The sequence below is a fragment of the Mustela nivalis genome (genome assembly GCF_964662115.1).
Source record: "Mustela nivalis genome assembly, chromosome: 15".
Lineage (NCBI taxonomy): Eukaryota > Metazoa > Chordata > Mammalia > Carnivora > Mustelidae > Mustela > Mustela nivalis.
Window position 1 is genome coordinate 12,765,053 of NC_139034.1, and position 17,863 is coordinate 12,782,915.

General features: G+C 48.6%; 1 protein-coding gene and 1 long non-coding RNA gene across 2 annotated transcripts in view; one reads left to right on the top strand and one right to left on the bottom strand.

The window, feature by feature from the left end:
- The first annotated feature begins 7,679 nt into the window (after positions 1-7,679).
- LOC309848752 (uncharacterized protein) overlaps positions 7,680-17,863 on the top strand; it is a 114,509-nt gene continuing 104,325 nt past the window's right edge. Inside the window, exons 1-3 of the mRNA XM_082700733.1 lie at positions 7,680-8,069; positions 8,443-8,560; positions 8,973-9,030. Of these exons, the coding sequence (XP_082556859.1) occupies positions 8,484-8,560; positions 8,973-9,030 (135 nt within the window). The 5' untranslated portion in view covers positions 7,680-8,069; positions 8,443-8,483. The remainder of the gene's footprint in view (positions 8,070-8,442; positions 8,561-8,972; positions 9,031-17,863) is intronic.
- LOC309848790 lies at positions 12,010-12,915 on the bottom strand. Its single transcript, XR_014303289.1, has 2 exons — positions 12,865-12,915; positions 12,010-12,154 (listed from the first exon to the last, which is right to left on the bottom strand). It is a non-coding gene; the product is annotated as an uncharacterized lncRNA (long non-coding RNA).

The following is a 17,863-nucleotide window of genomic DNA, read 5'->3' on the forward strand; positions in this document are numbered from 1 at the left end:
GCACAGGTAACCTGTAAATTATCTGCCTCTGAAGTATCCTGCCTTGTTTTATCCCATGTCATCTCTTCAACTCTCATGCCACCCCTGCCAGATAATGCTAAGCTCTGGGGTTGGAGTGACAGCAAGCTGGTTATGAGGTCCCTGTTTTGGCAGCTGGAACCTGACTGGTGAGGGCTTAGTGGTGTTCCAGAAAGGCCAGTCCTATTACCAAGGCCCTTTATCTTAGCATTCACATTCAAGGTGTCAAGAGCGTCATCCAGATTTGTGATTTCATTAACCATGACTCATTGTTGAGCGCATGGCAGTGGGCATCTGGCGAGTTGGAATTGAACGTGATTCATTGTTGAGGGCACGGCAGTGGGCATCTGACTAGTTTCATATCAGCCAAGTGAGCTTCCCTCATCAATTATGACTGTCTTGAAACTGGCCAGTCTTGACGGGGGCAATTAATTCCTGGTCCAGAAGCAGCCCAGCATCCACACAGCTGGCTAACAGTCTGGTACTTGCTGAATGAACCATGTACTTTCCGAACATCACCTAGCAAGTGCAGGGTTGTCTTCCTGGGAGTCCCCCAGCATTCAGAGATACGAAGAGAGCACATACAATGAGAAGGTCCTGGTGTAGGCAACAGGAAATCTCCAGGGAGAGGATACTTTACCCTGGTCAGTAAGCTAGTGTCCCAGTCAGAGGGCGGAGTGGAATGTGAGGAGGGGCAGTGAAGAGATAGTAGGATCCCAATCTCAGGAGCGGGGGAGTCTGATCTCTGTCCACTGTACCCTCCCTGAGGACAGATGCCAGGTGTATTGTGCTCACAGCTAGATTCTCAACACTTAGCCCATTGTAAGTGCTCATGAAATGCTTGTTGAGTGAATGAAGAGCTTAGAGAAGGACAAGGAGGCATCTGCACCGGCATGATCAATGGGGAAAACAGCCAATATTCTCACAGAAGAAATGCTATGATACAGTGCAGCCCAACATTTCCACAAATCTCCCCTCCAAGAGAAAAGAAAAGAAAATTCTTGTCCCAGAGGGATCTGGAGTAAAGTCTTGGGACAATAAAGCACACTTAGCAATATACACTGATAGTCTGGTTTATGACATATAGCCATCACCTGTTTGTCCTGAGGTCCTTCGCATGGACACCTCTTGACCTAGCTCCTGGACTGCCCCCATGGGAGAAGCCTTTGGATAACCCTTACCTTTAAGTATCTGTAGAGTCCTTTAAGTATCTGTAGAGCCTTAGAGGTCTATCCCTGAGGGATTGTGGCCCCGAGAGCCAGAGCTGTCTCCCCTCCCTCCATGTTCTTCTTTCCTGCTGAAGATCTTGGGATTACCTGTTCTCTCCAGAGATGTTGACCTCCTGCCTCAGAGGCATGGCCCCTACCTGGGGCAGCAACAAGAGGGATATCCCAACTCAGCACAGTGAGTCCAACAAGGGTACCAGGGATGCCCAAGGACTCTAGAAGTGGTCGTTCAAGGGATGCAATCTGGAAATTAAGACAGCATCGGGAGGCATTTCTTAAGCTGTGGACTATCAAAATAGACTAACAGCAGTGTGAATTCTGCTTGGAAGCACTATAAAATGAGAATAGCCCCTCATCTGCTTGGACCACATAAGCCTGTGCTTATCTGTAAATGGAGGGTGAACCAAATGTTCTTGTCGGCATTCTGAGAGTCCATGATTCTACAGCTCCATGTTTATACGGCCCATTTCAATATGTTATTGTGGCCCAGTTTCAAACAAGTCATCGTATATTCTTATTTTATAGCTGAGGAATGTAGGCCACAGCATGTTGGACCATTTGCCCAAAGTTAAGCTGAAAGCTAGCCTTTGTCAGTTATCCTCTGAGGAGATTCCAAAATCGGTGATGTTCTGGTTTCCGGCTTATAATTAGCTTCCAGAAAATGATGACAGATCATCCTGCTACATTAAAGCCCATCTTTTTCCCCTAAAACCTGACACAAAGTCCCTACACCAGCAGCGATGACCCAGTTTATTTTTCTCATGTATGGAGTTCTGAGGCGTGAGAAGAACAGGCTGTAGTTAACAGGTGTCTGGAGCTCCTGCCCCTTGCTCTTTTCTAAAGAACACAGTTGCCTGTGGTGGGTGGGGGAGATGTCCCACCTGGCTGGAGCCTCAGCTCTTAGAGGTCACTAAACCTCAGCTTGCATCCCTGAATTCTGAGGGAGTTCAGAATTCACTATGGGTAGTTACTGGCTGCAAGTGTCTTAGAAGACCTGACAGGTCAGTACAGGAGCTTCCAGTGATTTCTCTCTGTCTTGGGTACTCTCCCTCATTTCAAAATATTTAAGGCCATCTGAATGGCCCTGGATTTTCTGAGGGAACCCTTGGATTTGGAGTTATCTCAGGCCCCAAAGTAGTCAAGACCACTCACTATTCACTGTAATCCCAATTCTGACAATCCGTCCTTACAGCACACACACACACACACACATACATACACACTACCACCACCACCACCACCACGACATCCACATTCTCAAATTTTTTAGATCTTTTCAGAACCGGTGCAAGGCCTTGACTTCTGGCAAGCACCAGGTTCTCTCCAATGTTTCAAGTGCCACTCTTTAGCAAAAATCAATAGAGGTGTCATCATTGTTGGTGTCTTGGCTAGAGGAAGGGAGGGTCCATTTTGAAGATGTAGTTTGATCAATATCGTGATTATTTAAAAAGTTATGTATCTTTGGGCGCCTGGGTGGCTCAGTGGGTTAAGTCTCTGCCTTCAGCTCGGGTCATGATTTCAGGGTCCTGGGATCGAGCCTCGCATCAGGCTCTCTGTTCGGCGGGGAGCCTGTTTCTCCCTTCTCTGTGCCTGCCTCTCTGTCTACTTGTGATCTCTCTCTGTCAAATAAATAAATAAATAAAATTTTTTTAAAAAGTTATGTATCTTTAAAATACTTTGAATTGTATTTTCAGTAGCCCTTTTCCTATTGTATTTATTTAATATCATATCAGGTAATATCATAGCATATCAGTAAACACAGAGGAAAAGAGCACAACCTGGTTTAAATCCTGATTCGGCCATTTACAAGTCAGCTAACTTTAGATAAGTAACCTAACTTCCCTGGAGCCTCATTCTCCTCATCTGTAAAATTAGAAATAATTATATCCATCTTAAAGGGTGATAGTGAAGGTAAGAGCTAGCAAGTATAAAGCACCTAGATTTTTGGCTAGCCTGTGATGGGTGCCTACGACATGGCAGTGTGGGGATGGGCAGTCAGGTTGTTGCATGAGTGTGCTTTCGTGGCTACACCTCTCCCAATGGGTTAAGCTGCACCCACTGTCAATTTTCAGTTGTACTGGGGTCCCCAAGTTCTTCAGGAACCAGCAGTCCTCTGAATATCTGGCACCCAAGCTTGCTCTGATTGGCACTGGAGACCTTGAGAAAGGCTGCTGTCCATGTTCCCTCCCATGGCATTGGAATCCAACCTCTATGAAGGAACCCAACCCTATGGTCAAGTCCATTCTTGGCCCCCTGTCCAGCAGGCCTTCCTCTGAAGGCTGCAGAGAGAACAGGGACCCATGTAATCTTGCTGCCTCTTCTGCCTCAACTAGGTGTGACTGGGTTTGTTGATCTTCGCCCGTTAATTGTAGCATTATTAATACTAGTAGTAGTATCTAATTACTTATGAAGCTATGTGAACTAGAATTGCATCTCCTCATTTGGAATAGATATATGCCTTTAACAGTGACGTGTAAAGTGAATTTTGGAGTGTCACATCTTATTTTTCCATTGATTTGCATCATTAAATAGAAATGTGTTTCTTTGGGAAAAACTGGATTTTAATAAAATTCCATGAAGAAATATAGGAACAACACATATTACAAAAGTATTTCTATAAAATCCTAATAATGATACTGAAAATCACTTACACAATACAAACAAAAACCTCTGAGTGTATTTTCATGTTTAACACAATTGCCTAATATTCTATGAAAGGAAAAACAATAATCATTGTAAAGAACATTCTGGAATAGAAAGTCAATTTTATAAATTCTTTTCTCAAAGCACATAGCTGCATCAAGTGCTATTTTTTCTCTCTGTTGCTCAGATCTTAAAACTCTGAGAAGGCAATCTGTGACATAATTGCCTTTGATTTTCTTAAAACATTGGGCTTGATTAAATCTGAAAGGAGAAACAAAACTATAGATGTGACCAAGAGCATCCTATCAGTCAAGATAGACTAGGTTTTGTGGTGACAACAAACAGTTCCAACAAAAGTTTCTTTCTTCCTTTATTTCTTTCTTTCTTTCTTTTTTTTAATATTTTATTTATTTGTCAGAGAGAGAGAAAGAAAACACAAGTAGGGGGAATAGCAGGCAGAGGGAGAAGCAGGCTCCCCATGAGCAAGGAGCCCATTGCAGAACTCAAATCCAGGACCCTGGAATCATGACCTGAGCCGAAAGCAGTGGCTTAACCGACTGAGCCACCCAAGTGTCCCCAAAAGTTTATTTCTTGGTCTTACTACATGTCCATTGCAAAATGACAGGGAATTCTGTTCATTAAAGCCACTGAGGAACACAGGCTGGAAAGCTTCTCTTACCTTCCATGTTCCCTGTCACTAAAGAGGGAAAATGAGATCTCTAAAGGCTCGCACTAACAATTAAATGCTCATCCATAAGAAACATAAAATTTCTACTCGTCACTCATTGCTAGAACTAGTTCCATGGCCCGATCCGTCCAAACAAAGTCAGATATACAGTCCATATCCTGTGTATAGATGGAGAGAAAGTATTTGGGGAGTAGTGTTAATGTACATGGAAGGCATTTGCTGATGCATATTCAGCAAGGAAAGAGGCTGTGTGGAAGCAAATTGCTAGAACCCATCCCAAAGAAGGTCAGCAAGCCAAGTTAAGAAAGTCTCCAGGAGATGTATGTTAAACCAGTTCTCTAATTTGTGAGGGGCATGGAAATCTTTTTCCTAACAAACAGACACTGAGAAAAATCTTGTCAGATTTTCTTTTTTTTTTTTTTTAATGTGTTGTATGGGGCACTTGGGCGGCTCTGTTGATTAAGCACCAACTCTTGGTTTTGGCTCAGGTCATGATTGGGTGGTGAGATTAAGGCTTCTGTAGGGTTCCCTGCTTAGCATGGGATCTGTTTAGGTGTCTGTTCCTCTCCCTCTGCCTCTGCCCCTCCTCCAACTCATGCACGTGCACATCCTCTCTCTCTTTTTCTAAAATTAATAAAAGAAAATCTTTTTAAAAATGTGGGTTTTTTTCCATTTTTGAGATTTTAGATATCTGGATTTTCATGTAAAATTGGCAATTTTAAATGTTGGGAAGTAGTTAATATAAAGTATGTTGAAGGCAAAGCAGGGGTCTATGCACTGAGACCCAGCACCTCATTGGTAAACTCTGGCCTGCACAGAGTGATGAAGAAGAGCAGAGTAACAAGTCTCATTACACACCAGCTAAGGTTGGATAACAAAAATGTTTAGGGCAGCCAGTCAGCTTGGTCCCAAAGAGCAGTATGGGACTGGAGGAAAGGAAAGAGATCGTCCTAACCAACCTGGAGGTTTTGTTATGTGGGTCTGGCAGGCAGTCAAGAGATGGAAAGAAATCTGTGTATGAAAAGAAGGACATTCATGAACCTGCTGTTGGCAAGCTGACATAGCCTGGACATGCACTCTTTTCTCTCCCAAGGATAAGTTTATAGAAAGAACAAATAATAGATAAACTAACAGAGATGCCAGAATGGGACAAGGGAGGCCCCTAATGTACAAAATTTAAGGAGGCACTCGCTTGCAGGGTCATGAAGGTTCATGGCTGAGGCTTGCGCAAACCTAGGCGTGAGTGTCTCCTGACATCGTGTGCTCTGGGGGCATCAATTGCCTCACCGCGCTGGTTCACGAGTTTACACTACATCAGAAACAACTGTTTATTCTTTTCCCAGATGATATGGCTATGTTTTGGGAATAGCAAATCTTAGTGAAAAATAGTAATGAGAAAGCAGTAAAAAAACAAAACAAACAAACAAAAAAACCATCTGGACACTAATGACCCATTTCGTCATGACAAATCGGCAACCATTTGCTCCAATGAATCAATTTTTATTTGCATTTATACATTTTCGATTACACTTCCAAACTCTGTGATACAATTTCACTTTCTTGGTTTATATATTTATTCATTCAAAGGTATTTATTGAGTTCCTACCTCATGTGTCATTGTGCTAGGCAATTGATTCTGTATTGGTGAATAAAACAGAAAAGGTGACTGCCCTTTTGGAGTTGATAAGTGAGACAGAAAGAGACACTTAATATGTACATTTAATATGTACATAACAAAATTAATAAGTACTTATCACTGTGGCTAGGACAATAAAAGAAACAAATGATGCAGGAATGTCTACTATTACTGGTTCATGTTCGAGAACACAGTCAAGGATCACCTCCAAGACCTTTGGCGATTCAGCGTGGTTGAGGAGGATTCCTGCCAGAAGTCCTAAGACATTGGAGAAAGTAAATTATATAACACCCTTTCTTTAAATATTAAAAATAAAATTGAAATAATTCATGCATGCTTTAAATAATAGGAAGACATTTTTTCAAGTATGTATTATAAAAACAAAGCACATTTGGTCATATCACAGAGATACTAATAAAGTACTTTCTTTCTTTCTTTCTAGTTTTGTCTCATGCCACACTTCAGTAAAATTCATATTATTCCTTGACTACTCTCTCACTGCTCTTGGCTTTCTTCTTTCTCTTCCTTCTCCTACTCTTTTTTAAAATTCATGCATATTTAGAATTGATCTTATTTTAATTTCTTCTCACTTAAGGCTACTCTTGGAGGGGAGCCTGGGTGGCTCAGTTGTTGAGTTTCAGCTCAGGTCTTGATCTTTTGAGTCCTGGGATCCTGCCCTGAGTTGGACTCTGTGCTCAGCAGGGGGTCTGCTTGAAGATTCTCTGCCTCTGCCCAACCACACCCCCCACACACACACTCTTTCTAATAAGAATTATTTAAAAGGAGATGAAAGTAAGAAAAACCTGAAAAAAATAAAAGGCTACAAAATAAAAATACAAAGAATGCTACCTAGTAATTTCCCTGAGCTCTGCAGCTTTGCAGCCCTCTCTGATCAGTGAACTTGAGAGGGGTGAGCTGTTCGTGATGGCCTTCTAGGGGAGGAGCTCTTGCCCTGATCCTCAGGTGGACTTCCCCTGGTGCAACTGCAGCTGGCCCAAGCAGCAGAGATGGGCCCTGGGTTCCAGCAAGTGCCGCTGTTTTACTCCCTGAAGGCTTGCAGCACCAATGGCTGCGGTGACTGTCACCGCACCCTGCTCCCTACCTCAGAGCTGAAAATTCACACCCAGCTCTTCAGTGAGCCCGCACAGAAAAATACATTCCACCGGTCTTATCTCCTCGGATTCTGTCAGAACTCTGCGTTCACCCTGCCAGGGACGAGGCATTTTTATCTCAGGCAAGTGACTGAGTTCCAATTCCAATTGTTTTGTTTTGTTTTATTTTTAAAGATTTTATTTATTTGAGTGAGAGAGTGCATGAGAGCAGAGAAGGTCAGAGGGAGAAGCAGACTCCCCATGGAGCTGAAGCCCTATGTGGGATTCGATCCCAGGAATCCGGGATCATGACCTGAGCTGAAGGCAGATGCTTAACCAGCAGAGCCACCCAGGAGGCCCAAACTCCAGTTTCTATGGATTCCAGTGACACAGACCAACACCAGACCTGCGAGGTGTCGGAGGTCTCACCAAGCTCCTGCTTCTTCTGGACCTCTCCCAGGAAAGTGATCACCCAACTATGCTGTGATTCGGACTACAGGGCTTTACAGTGTAGAAAGCCAGGACATAGCTTCATGGTTTTCAGCCATTTTCCCTAACTGATGTCTGGGAACTCTGAAGCATTCGGGCCCCACCTGGTCTTCTGGGGACCCCCGGGATCCTGAGATCATGCTGTCACACCTGGGATATCACCCCACTTCACCCCTTTAACACTTTTAAGTCAGGAATGTCCCAGACAGGGGTAGACACCTAAGTGTTTCAATCATGCACTTGGCTGTAGATGTAAACTTTGCAGTAGGCTCCTTCAGGTAGGTGCCTCCCCTCGGATGTATCCATAGCCCTATCATCTCCATAACTTGTTCCCACCCAAGGGCCAAGGGCCAAGGGCCAAGGCCAGTCCCTTACTAAGGGATTTCACTGAAAATTCGAAGCCTAAGTTCTTGAGAAGCTATTACCCAGCCCTTTGTAGGAGGGGCTGTCGTCTTCTGGGTTCCAGAATGTGAGCACCGATGAACACATGTGTGCACACAGGAGCTTGTGTGCTGGTGCACACAAACACACACCCCAGGAGGGACTGTGGGGTGGGATCTGATGAGTAGCAGATTCCAAGAAGTTGACAGGAGGGAGGAAATTGGGTGGGAGGTATTTCCTACATGTGACAGCCCTCCTCTAACATCATAGCTATTATCCAACCTATGCCTGTGGACATCTGATAGAAAGACATGCTGGAATCATCCATATTTTGCAGAGAAGGGACCATCCCTGTCAGGCACAATGGCTTATCTAAGGTCCAAACCAGGTAAGCATAGAGACTTGTGTCTGAAACCAGGTGTGTTTGCAAGCTGGGGCCCTGGCTGCTCCCAGACCTTCCCTGGGGCCTGTTCCGAGGGGTGTGTTGGGGTCACTGTGTACAGATAAGATGTGGCCTTGCATGCAGAATGGAGATGGAGATGGCAGACCGGAGCACTGTTCATGTAGGGGTCCAACCAGGAGTGGGCCCCTGTAGGGGATCACAGGCAGTGATGTCACTGCCTGGGTCACAAAGGCCCACAACTTGTAACCCCTGCAACCAGGACCCACACTCTAGTCCGGTATCAGGGCTATTTGGACAGAAACGTCTGACACAGAAAGATGTTTTCGTCCTGTCTACGTACATCCCGGGGCTCTGGGTGTCAGAACCCCCAGGAAAATGGCTTGTTCCCATGTTGCAGGCATTGGCTGAAACCACCCCCACGATGCCTCAGGATATTTCGAGGGAGACGCCATAAGGTACTTACTACTGAGGAGACTAGGCGATGCCCACCCCTCTGAACCATCCTAGGGAAGCCCCATCCCTTCCTCTGGAGTTTGAGGGGAGGAGGGATATGTGGGGGTTCCCGCCCATGGGCTGGAGGAGGGTGAGCACAGTGGATACCCTGGTGATCCCTTCTTGTTCACACCAATGTCAGGGTGGGCAGGGTGCACTGGGGATTCCTGAGGTGCCTCTTAGCTGTGCCAGAGCACACCAAGGTCCTGAAGCTGGGCCACGTTTCTCTCCTTGGGGGAGGGCTCTGCATCCTGGGCTATGGTGTGTCTGGAATGGAGCGCCCTGGGTCTGAAGACCAGCAAAAGCCTCCAAACAGGGCTCTAAGGCCTCCTGCCTGGCTGCTGGGCACTGTCTTTACAGAACGCTCCAGAGGATATGGTGGAGGAGGTGAACGAGGAGAATCCTTGCTCTCCTTCCTCCAAGGACAAGAAGCCACACAGGGCCAACAGAGTCTGGCACTGGCTCAGGGTGAGTGCAGGTGCTGGGGAGACTCGACCCCCGGGGCGCCCATGCAGCACCAAGGGCCCCACTTCCTAGAAGCCAGCCTGGCCTCCTAGAGTCCTGTACTCCCGCGAATCTGCATCCCATCTCTTCCCCAAACTGGCCCTCATGGTCCGGCCCATGCCTTGGACAGAAGAAGAGCCATTGTCCACATACTTATAGGAGTATCATTAAAGAGACTTTAGACCAGGTCTCATCCCATTGATCTAGACTCCTTTTGCCCTGGCCTAGGCATTTTCCTAACTCGTGCTCCCAGGTGTCTCCATTGGCCCAACAGTCTTTCCTCAGGTTATACAAATCTTGCAAATGATCATTTGCAAGAGTGAGTTGGGAGATTGTGATCCAAAAAGACATGGGCCCCATGGTACTTTGTCTCTTGCTCTGGGCTTTTGTTTTGATGGAACACATCTTTAGGGCCCCTAGGGTGAGGAACAGGGGCCTCACTGCCCTGCACGGCAGTCCAGAAGGCCAGTCATTTATCACCGGCATCTAGCCCTTTCCAGGGGCAGGACTGGATATAATCCCCTTCTGTGGCTAATGAACAGTGCTGCATCCTACAGCCTCCGTGCCCTCCTATCCTAAGCCCTCTCACCTAAAACGTCTGTGTTCTCATCTCAAAAATGAGATATGTTGGGTGCCAGGGTGGCTCAGGGGGCTCAGCCTCTGCCTGCAGCTCAGGTCATGGTCTCACGATCCTGGGATGGAGGCCCACGTTGGCGGGGGGGGGGGGTCTCTGCTCAGCAGGGAGCCTGCTTCCCCCTCTCTGTCTGGCTGCCTCTCTGCCTACTTGTGACCTGTCTCTCTGTCAAAAAAATAAATAAAAAATATTTTGAAAAAATAAAAACAATGGGGCTATGTCATCAGAAATCACAGGATCCATGCCACTCATGTAGGGACGTGCTACCAATACTCTGCTCACAAAAGGACCTAAGATACTAGCAAGTTCAGACATCATTTTTTTCAATTCTTTGTATGGATACCAAGAACATTTTCTGTTTTCCTTTAAGGTTTCTTTCTTTCTTTCTCTCTTTCTTTCTTTTAAATTTTCTTTATTTGACAGACAGAGATCACAAGTAGGCAGAGAGGCAGGCTGAGACAGAGAGGGGAAGTAGGCTCCCCACTGAGTAGAGAGCCGATGCGGGGCTCAATCCCAGGACCCTGAGATCATGACCTAAGCCAAAGGCAGGCTTTAACCCACTGAGCCACCCAGATATCCCTTCCTTAAAGGGTTCTTAATTGATTGATTGATGGATGGATTGAGAGGGAGGCAGGGGAGAGTGGGGAGCAGCAGAGGGAGAGACAGAATCCTCAAGCAGACACTGCCCTATGGACACAGCCCTACAAGGACTCAGTACACGGAGAGCATGACCTGAAGCAAAACCAAGAGTCTTAGGCTGAACCCAATGAGACACTGAGTCACCCGATTCTTTTTCGGACTCTGGGCTCTCTTGTCCCACCTCTTGCTTAAGTCCTTGAGATCTGGGGGCTCATTCTGCCCTCCAAGCCCCAACCCTCCTGGTGGCCACAGCACTGACTCATGTCTCCTCTGATTCACCTCAGGGGAAAAATGGCTCAATGAGGAAGAGGAATAAGACCTCCATAGTATGGAACACTCGTGCCAGTTCATTGGGAGCTGGAATAGATTACCTGGTGACTGCTGTCATAAAACAAGATCTAAACTATGTTCACACGTTTCTGGAAATATATCGCACCCTTGCTACCACCCAGGAGGTGCTGGACCTCCTCTTTGCAAGGTGAGCACCCTCCCCTGCCCCTAACTGCTCCGTGGGATTTGGCCAATGCCTGGTTGTGAGACTTGGCAGGACCCCAAGCTTCCCCAAGCTTCCCTTGCTCCTAACTGGGGCAAAGGTATTATAGGGACTCAGTGGGGTCTTGTAGGGAAAGAACACTTGGTAGCCTGCGCCAGTGGAAAATTCTGCTGTTGGGCCAGTGGGCATGCTCTTTGAACATTCCCGTGCCCCTCATGATGAAAAATCTGCCTCATTCCAGACTCTCACTGTGATCTTGAGCTGGGCTCCTTTGCCACTGAAAGGGAGATCTGAGATTCCTTCTGGGGTCTGTGTGGGGGTGAATCCATAGCAGGCATCCCTGAGGGTGAGCAGGGGCCAGGGCAACTCAGATGTCAGTGATGGGCTGGTTGGGGCCCTTTCATTCAGCAAGCATTCAGGAAGCCCCAGTAGGTGGAGGTGATTATCTAGGAGCTGAATGGGATCCCGGCACAGAACAGAGAGCACCCAAGGGCTGCAGGCTAGTCAAGGGTCAGATGGTGAGAGCCAACATCCGCAGACATCTCATGCGATGCCCCCTGGCCTCCTCTAGATTCGGATGTGTTTACTCCACGTATGAAGAGGTCAGCGGACCCCAGGAGCAGTGCAACATGTGAGTAAGCTTTGGCTGCTCCAGGAGGGCCTTCCCTCTCCAGCAGGGCAGTGAGGGTCCTGTGAGTTCAAGGGGCTTCTGGACCTTCACGCACACCTCTGTGATTCCTGCTTTAGAGTAAATGTCTGAGAGCTTCTACTGGAAACTGGGAAGGTGCCCTGGGGAGCTGGGGTAGGTGTGTGAGCACTGTGGGAGAGCAGAGGGGCATGGAGGACAGCTTCAACCTCTGAGAGGGTCATGCTCCATCCCTGCCACCTCCCAACCCTCTCTCTGCCCCAATTCTGGGACCCAGAACGCAGGATTTAGGAACCATCGTAGAGCATTCTGTTGGCACCTGCACGCTGGGTGCTCAGAGGGGGCTCAGGGAGAGTGGTGACCCAGTAGAGCCCAGGGAGCAGCAGACATCCCACACCCTGTGGGAGATGAGTGTCAGTGGAAACAGACCCACTCTCATGGCACCTAGTGACTGGGCAGAGGAGGTAACGGTGGAGGTATGGGGAGGGTCCTGGGAAGGCCTGGCTAGAGACAGAGTCCCTTTGTTCCCACCTCTGTTGGATCTTCACGGAGCAGAGGCGAGTGCAGTGAGGGTAATTAAGAGGCCAGACACCACCCCTCCCTGGGCACATGCAGTTGAATTGAAGTGGCTCGTGGGCAAGGAGACAGACTGAGGAGTGTGTTCAGCTCCCCTAAGAAGTCCAGAAATAATCCCCCCATTGATCAAGGACTCCCACTCCCAGAGGCTTTTGGCCAGCCCGCCGTCTGGGAGCAGGCCTGTCTCGGGCAGGTCTGCCAGGTCGCAGGTGGACAAGGAGTCCGACTGGTCTCCAACAGGAGCTGGAAGCCCAGGGGCCCAGGTTCCCACAGGGGTTCCCTGGGATATTCGTTTGGATACTTACCCTGTCCTCTGACTTCTCTGCCTCCATGTCTGTCCCCAGGGCCGTCTATGCCATCCTGGATATGTGGGTGGAAAGGTATCCAGGGGATTTTGTGCAGCCTCCAGAGTTTTCCAACCTGCATGCTCTACTGGCCTACCTGCAGGTCAATGCACCTGGCTCGGACCTGCTGCGCCGTGCCCAGCTTCTGCTCCCAGAAAGGCAGTGCGCTGAGACCACAGAGCCAGAGGCTGGGGGTGAGGAGGACTGGGGGTGACTGATGTGGGCCTGAGGAGGAGGCAGGGTGGGCCACCCTGAGGAAGCCTCCGTAGATTGTAGTTGGGCCGAGAGGAGTGAGTGATCTCAGATCCCTGTCCCCTTGGGCTTCTGTTGGGGACACCTTCCGGGGGCTGGGTCTTGAACGCAGGCCACGCTGAGTGGTGGGGAAAGGGAAAGGCGAGAGGGAAGTCAACCAAGCTGATGATGCTTTCTCTTCTTGGAGCTACAGCACCGGCCCCAGAGCAAGATCAGGATGAGTCTCGGGAAGTTGTTCCAGCAGCCACTCTGGCACCCGCTGCACCTCTGGGGCCTGAGCTGGTCCCCGCCATCCCTGCTGCGGCTGCTCACTATGGGATAGGAAGACCAGTGACCCCCCCTGACCCATTGGGGCCAGGGCAGATGGTCGTCAGGGCCCTCGTTCACTTCTCTGCCACGGAAGAGCCACCAGGCCTTTTGACTTTCCTGGATGACCAGCAGGGTCCTGCCCCCGAGCTGCCGCCCCCTGCCTCCGTGGAGCAAGCAGTCTCCGCTCCTGAGCAGCCCCTCGTGCTTGCTACAACCAGAAAGCATGTCTTTCCCATCGCCCTTGTTGCTTTATTTGTATTTCTTCTGTTTTGTGTATATGTATATAATTACATACTAGATTTAATTAAATAAAGTAGAATTTGAGTTTACATAACATTTTACTCGCATCCTTTGCAGTGGGATATGGAGGTTTCATTAGGTCCATTCAGGGTGTTGCACAACCATGTCGTTCTACGACGTTTCCGTCACAGAGACACCCGCGCTCCTCATCGCTCACTGCTCTGTCCCTCGCCCAGTCCCTGCAACTGCTGCTCTGCTCTCTGTCTCGGCCACTTCACCTCAACTTGGATTTTCCTATGCCTGGAATCCTACAATATGGCCTTCTCTGTGTGTCTGCAGAACATAAGTGTGATTCCCCTCTTCAAACTTTGTTATACAAATAACATTTTATTACATAGGAATGTTCCTGAAAGAACAAAGATCACGGGAAGCCCCCAAATGAACTATTTTCATTCTGATCTAGGTTTCCCAATTAGAAGCATGCCTTGAAAAGCAGAAACCATGAGAGGAATGTCTGGGTCCATGAGACACCTTTACATGCTTTCATTTTTCTGGATAGTCTACATTTCAACTATTCTAATGAGCATATTAACAAATATTAAAATTATATCTTCAATATTCTCATTTCTTGCTAACAGTTAGGTCATAAAAGAGTTCTTTAGGCTTTGTCCAGGCTATGTTTATTTAGTAAATAATGATTTAAAGATGAAAAAAGGAAGGCATGTTCCTTCTACCAATGAATAATCCCCTATAATACACGGCATCCTTCTTCTCTGCCTTACCCTCTAAGTGTAGTGTGTGTGTGTGTGTGTGTGTGTGTGCGCGTGTGTGCACATGTGTGCACATGTATGTGACAGAGTGGGCCGGGGAAGGTTCCGGGGCTGTGCTCTTGTTCTTCCTTATGTCCCCTCAGTCGACAGATACTGTCACTCTGTCCCCTTGGGCATTCTCAGTGACAGCATTCAGGAAACCCCTCTGTTGAACAACTAATTCATTTCCAGTTATTTGACTCTCATAATGTAAGCGATAAGCACGTCTTTGCCATAAATGTCTGTTTCTTTAGGAATGATTCCTGTAAACACCAACACTGGAACATGCTTTACCCACATTTTTAGGGGACTGGCTGCTGGCTCCTTTATGCTGTCTGCATTAGGGAGAAGCATTGCTTTGGAAAGGAGGGATCCAGGACTCTATAGATGAGACCTGAAATCATGAGGAGGACAAGCCAGCAGTGATGACGTCGGGGCCCTGGGAGTGACCATAGAGCATTGGGGAGGCTGCCCACAGCGCCCTCATATGTCCTCTCCCAGATGCTCCCCTGCCCCGTGTCCTGGAACACACCTCACCCATGCCCTGTCTGGTGACACGCTCCAGCCACTCCAACCCCCCCGGGCTCAATCACCCAGACTCTCACTGGAGCAACCAGACCCTGCTCCAGGCCAGCAGAGGGGCACAGGCCAGGCCACTCCTCTCGGCTTGCTCCCTGTCCTTCCTGGCTGAACCCCATCCTCTCAGGGACGAACCTCCAAGGACAGTGCCGGTCAGTGGGTGACAGACAAGTGTTCATGCAGATGGAGTTTTAGTGGCAACAGCAAGAGCCACATGACCTGTGTGAGCAAGAGAGGCCTTTACAATGCACGTCGGCTGCTCATGGAAGCTGCAGGATGGACAGAGCCTCAACCAGGGCCTTTGGCACTGGACAGAGCTCATCCACACCCTCAGGATCTTCTTGACTGTGACCCCCTGATCCTGCCAACTCCAACCTTGGTATCCCTCAAGTTAAGCTTGTGTGAGAGAGGGGGCCGGGCTTCCTGCTGACACCCCTCCTCTCCCACAAAGTCGGGTAAGGGGGAGTCCCCTTGATCTGATGCTCTAATAGAGGTCGTCGTCAGTAACTCCTGTCTTGCCCGCCAGAAGATGGAGCTAACCAGGCACACAAGATAGATCCTCAGAGAGAGGACATTTGGGGCTCTCCCTGCAGGAAGAGAGAGAAACACCAGTGAGTGGGACTCAGTGAGAAAGGGGAGCTCTGAGCACTAGGGGAGGGGCTGCCGTGGGCTGTGCGCTGCCTTACTGGTCAGGGGCTCAGGCTTCGTGTTGGCTTGCAGGGAGTGCCCAGGCTTCATCCCACCAACAGGTCCATCAAAAACCAAACTGACCTCCATCAAACATTTTCAACCCCAGCCACGAAAAGGCTCTGGGGCCCTGGCAGCCAAGGAGGCCTAAGACGCTATGTACCAATGGTTCCACGGTGGGGGAAAAGTGGGACAGGCGTGATGGAACTGGGGGCAGCTCATTTCCCTGGTTTGGGGAGAAAGAGCCCCATCACAAGGCACCCCAATATTTGTTCTAAAAACAGGTGGCAGCACAGCGGGCTCCAGCTTGCCAGTCTCCACACGGAGGACTGTCCATGTCCAGGACACTAGCTCTGGGGGACGTCCTGCCCCAGGGCTGGCCTGGGTCTGATGGGTGAGCACCAGTGTAGTGGGATCCCATACTGGCGGGCAGGAAGGCTTTCTGGAAGGACGACTGGGTCAGGGGAGTCTGGATTGGCAGGCTGAAGGGACACAGTAGGGCAGAGGCCCAGAGCCCACGACGGCAACGTGCTCCCAGGGGGCTACTCTGAGCAGGTCAAGCTGAGGATTACTGAGTATCTTTTGAGAGCATGAATCATGACAGTCAATGCCCCTAACAAGCCCATGAAGAAGGGCGAAATGCTGTCTCTGTTTGACTCCGAAGGAAACCAAGGCTTTAAGAACCTGCCCCTCTCCATGCTCCCCATTGAGTCATAGGCAGGATTTGAACCCAGGGCTTGCCAGGCTTGTGGGCCCGACCTCACAAGAAGGTTGCGTCCAGATGCTTCAGAAGGGACTTCTCAACTCTGAGGTTCCATGAGCCTTTGTACCCAGGGAGAAGCCTCCTCCTGCCCAGACGCAGGCTGGTGGGACTGGGAGAGTCCTCAGTGCCAAGGCACAGCGTCGTCAGACAACAGACCCAGGCCAAGCCCCAGTCAGAGGTGGCACCACTGCCCCTTGAGTTCAGGGAGGTCTCCAGGCCAGGGGTTGGATGTGGAATTTTGTTTCCAGCGAAACAGACTGCCCGACAACAGGGACGTTTTTTCCCAGCTGAGAACATCTCCCTGTTGAGAGAACATTCCTGGAGAGGTGACTGGCTGTAAACACATCCCTCAGTCAGTCTGCGTCATGGCTGGCTTTTTTTTTTTTTTAAGATTGTATTTATTTATTTATTTGACAGACAGAGATCACAGGTAGGCAGAGAGGCACGCAGAGAGAGAGAGAGGGGAGGAAGCAGGCTCCCTGCAGAGGGGAGAGGCTGATGTAGGGCTCGATCCCAGGACACTGGGATCATGACCTGAGCTGAAGGCAGAGGCTTTAACCCACTGAGCCAACCAGGCGCCCCACGTCACGGCTGACTTTTAAGAGAATGGATTCTGCCGCGGGGTAGGGCAGCAAAGACCACAGGCTGAGGGCTACGGAGTAGATGCCGGACAGCTGGGGAGTCCCCGGGATGCCTAGTTTGAAGATGTCACTCACGTAGCTGCTGGCATCTCTCCTTGCTGATAAGTGCTTTTCAGTGTTTTGAAGATTCTCTCTGTGCGTGTGATGTTCTGTCATCGGGCTCCACTATGTCCATATGTGGACTTATCTGTATCTATACTGCTTAAGATCTTGTGTGTCCCTTCAGTCTAAATGCTCACCTTTGCTTTCTCTTTGCTTTGCTTTTCATCATTGTAACTATATCTTACATTCAAAAGAGTGCTTAGACCGTATGAGTGAGGAACCCAGTCCCTGTGTATCCACCACCAAATTAAGAGCCAAACCTTCTCCGGTATCTTAGAAGCCCTTGTGTGCTTTTCTCTGATCACACCCCTTTCCTCCCTACGAGAGGTACGCATCGCATGAATTTTAAGTCAGTAATTCCCTTCTTTTGCTCAAAGGGTGCAAGGGTCTACCACAATTTTATGTGTTTCTACACATTTTTTAATTTTATGTATTATTCTACTTGGTATTATTGGAATCCTATATTCTCTATTCTTCTATGATTTGCTTTTTTCGTTCACCATTTAGCTTTTGAGCTACATCCTTATTAATGCATGCAGTTCTAGTGCATTTATTTTAAGCAAGTATATGGACTTCCA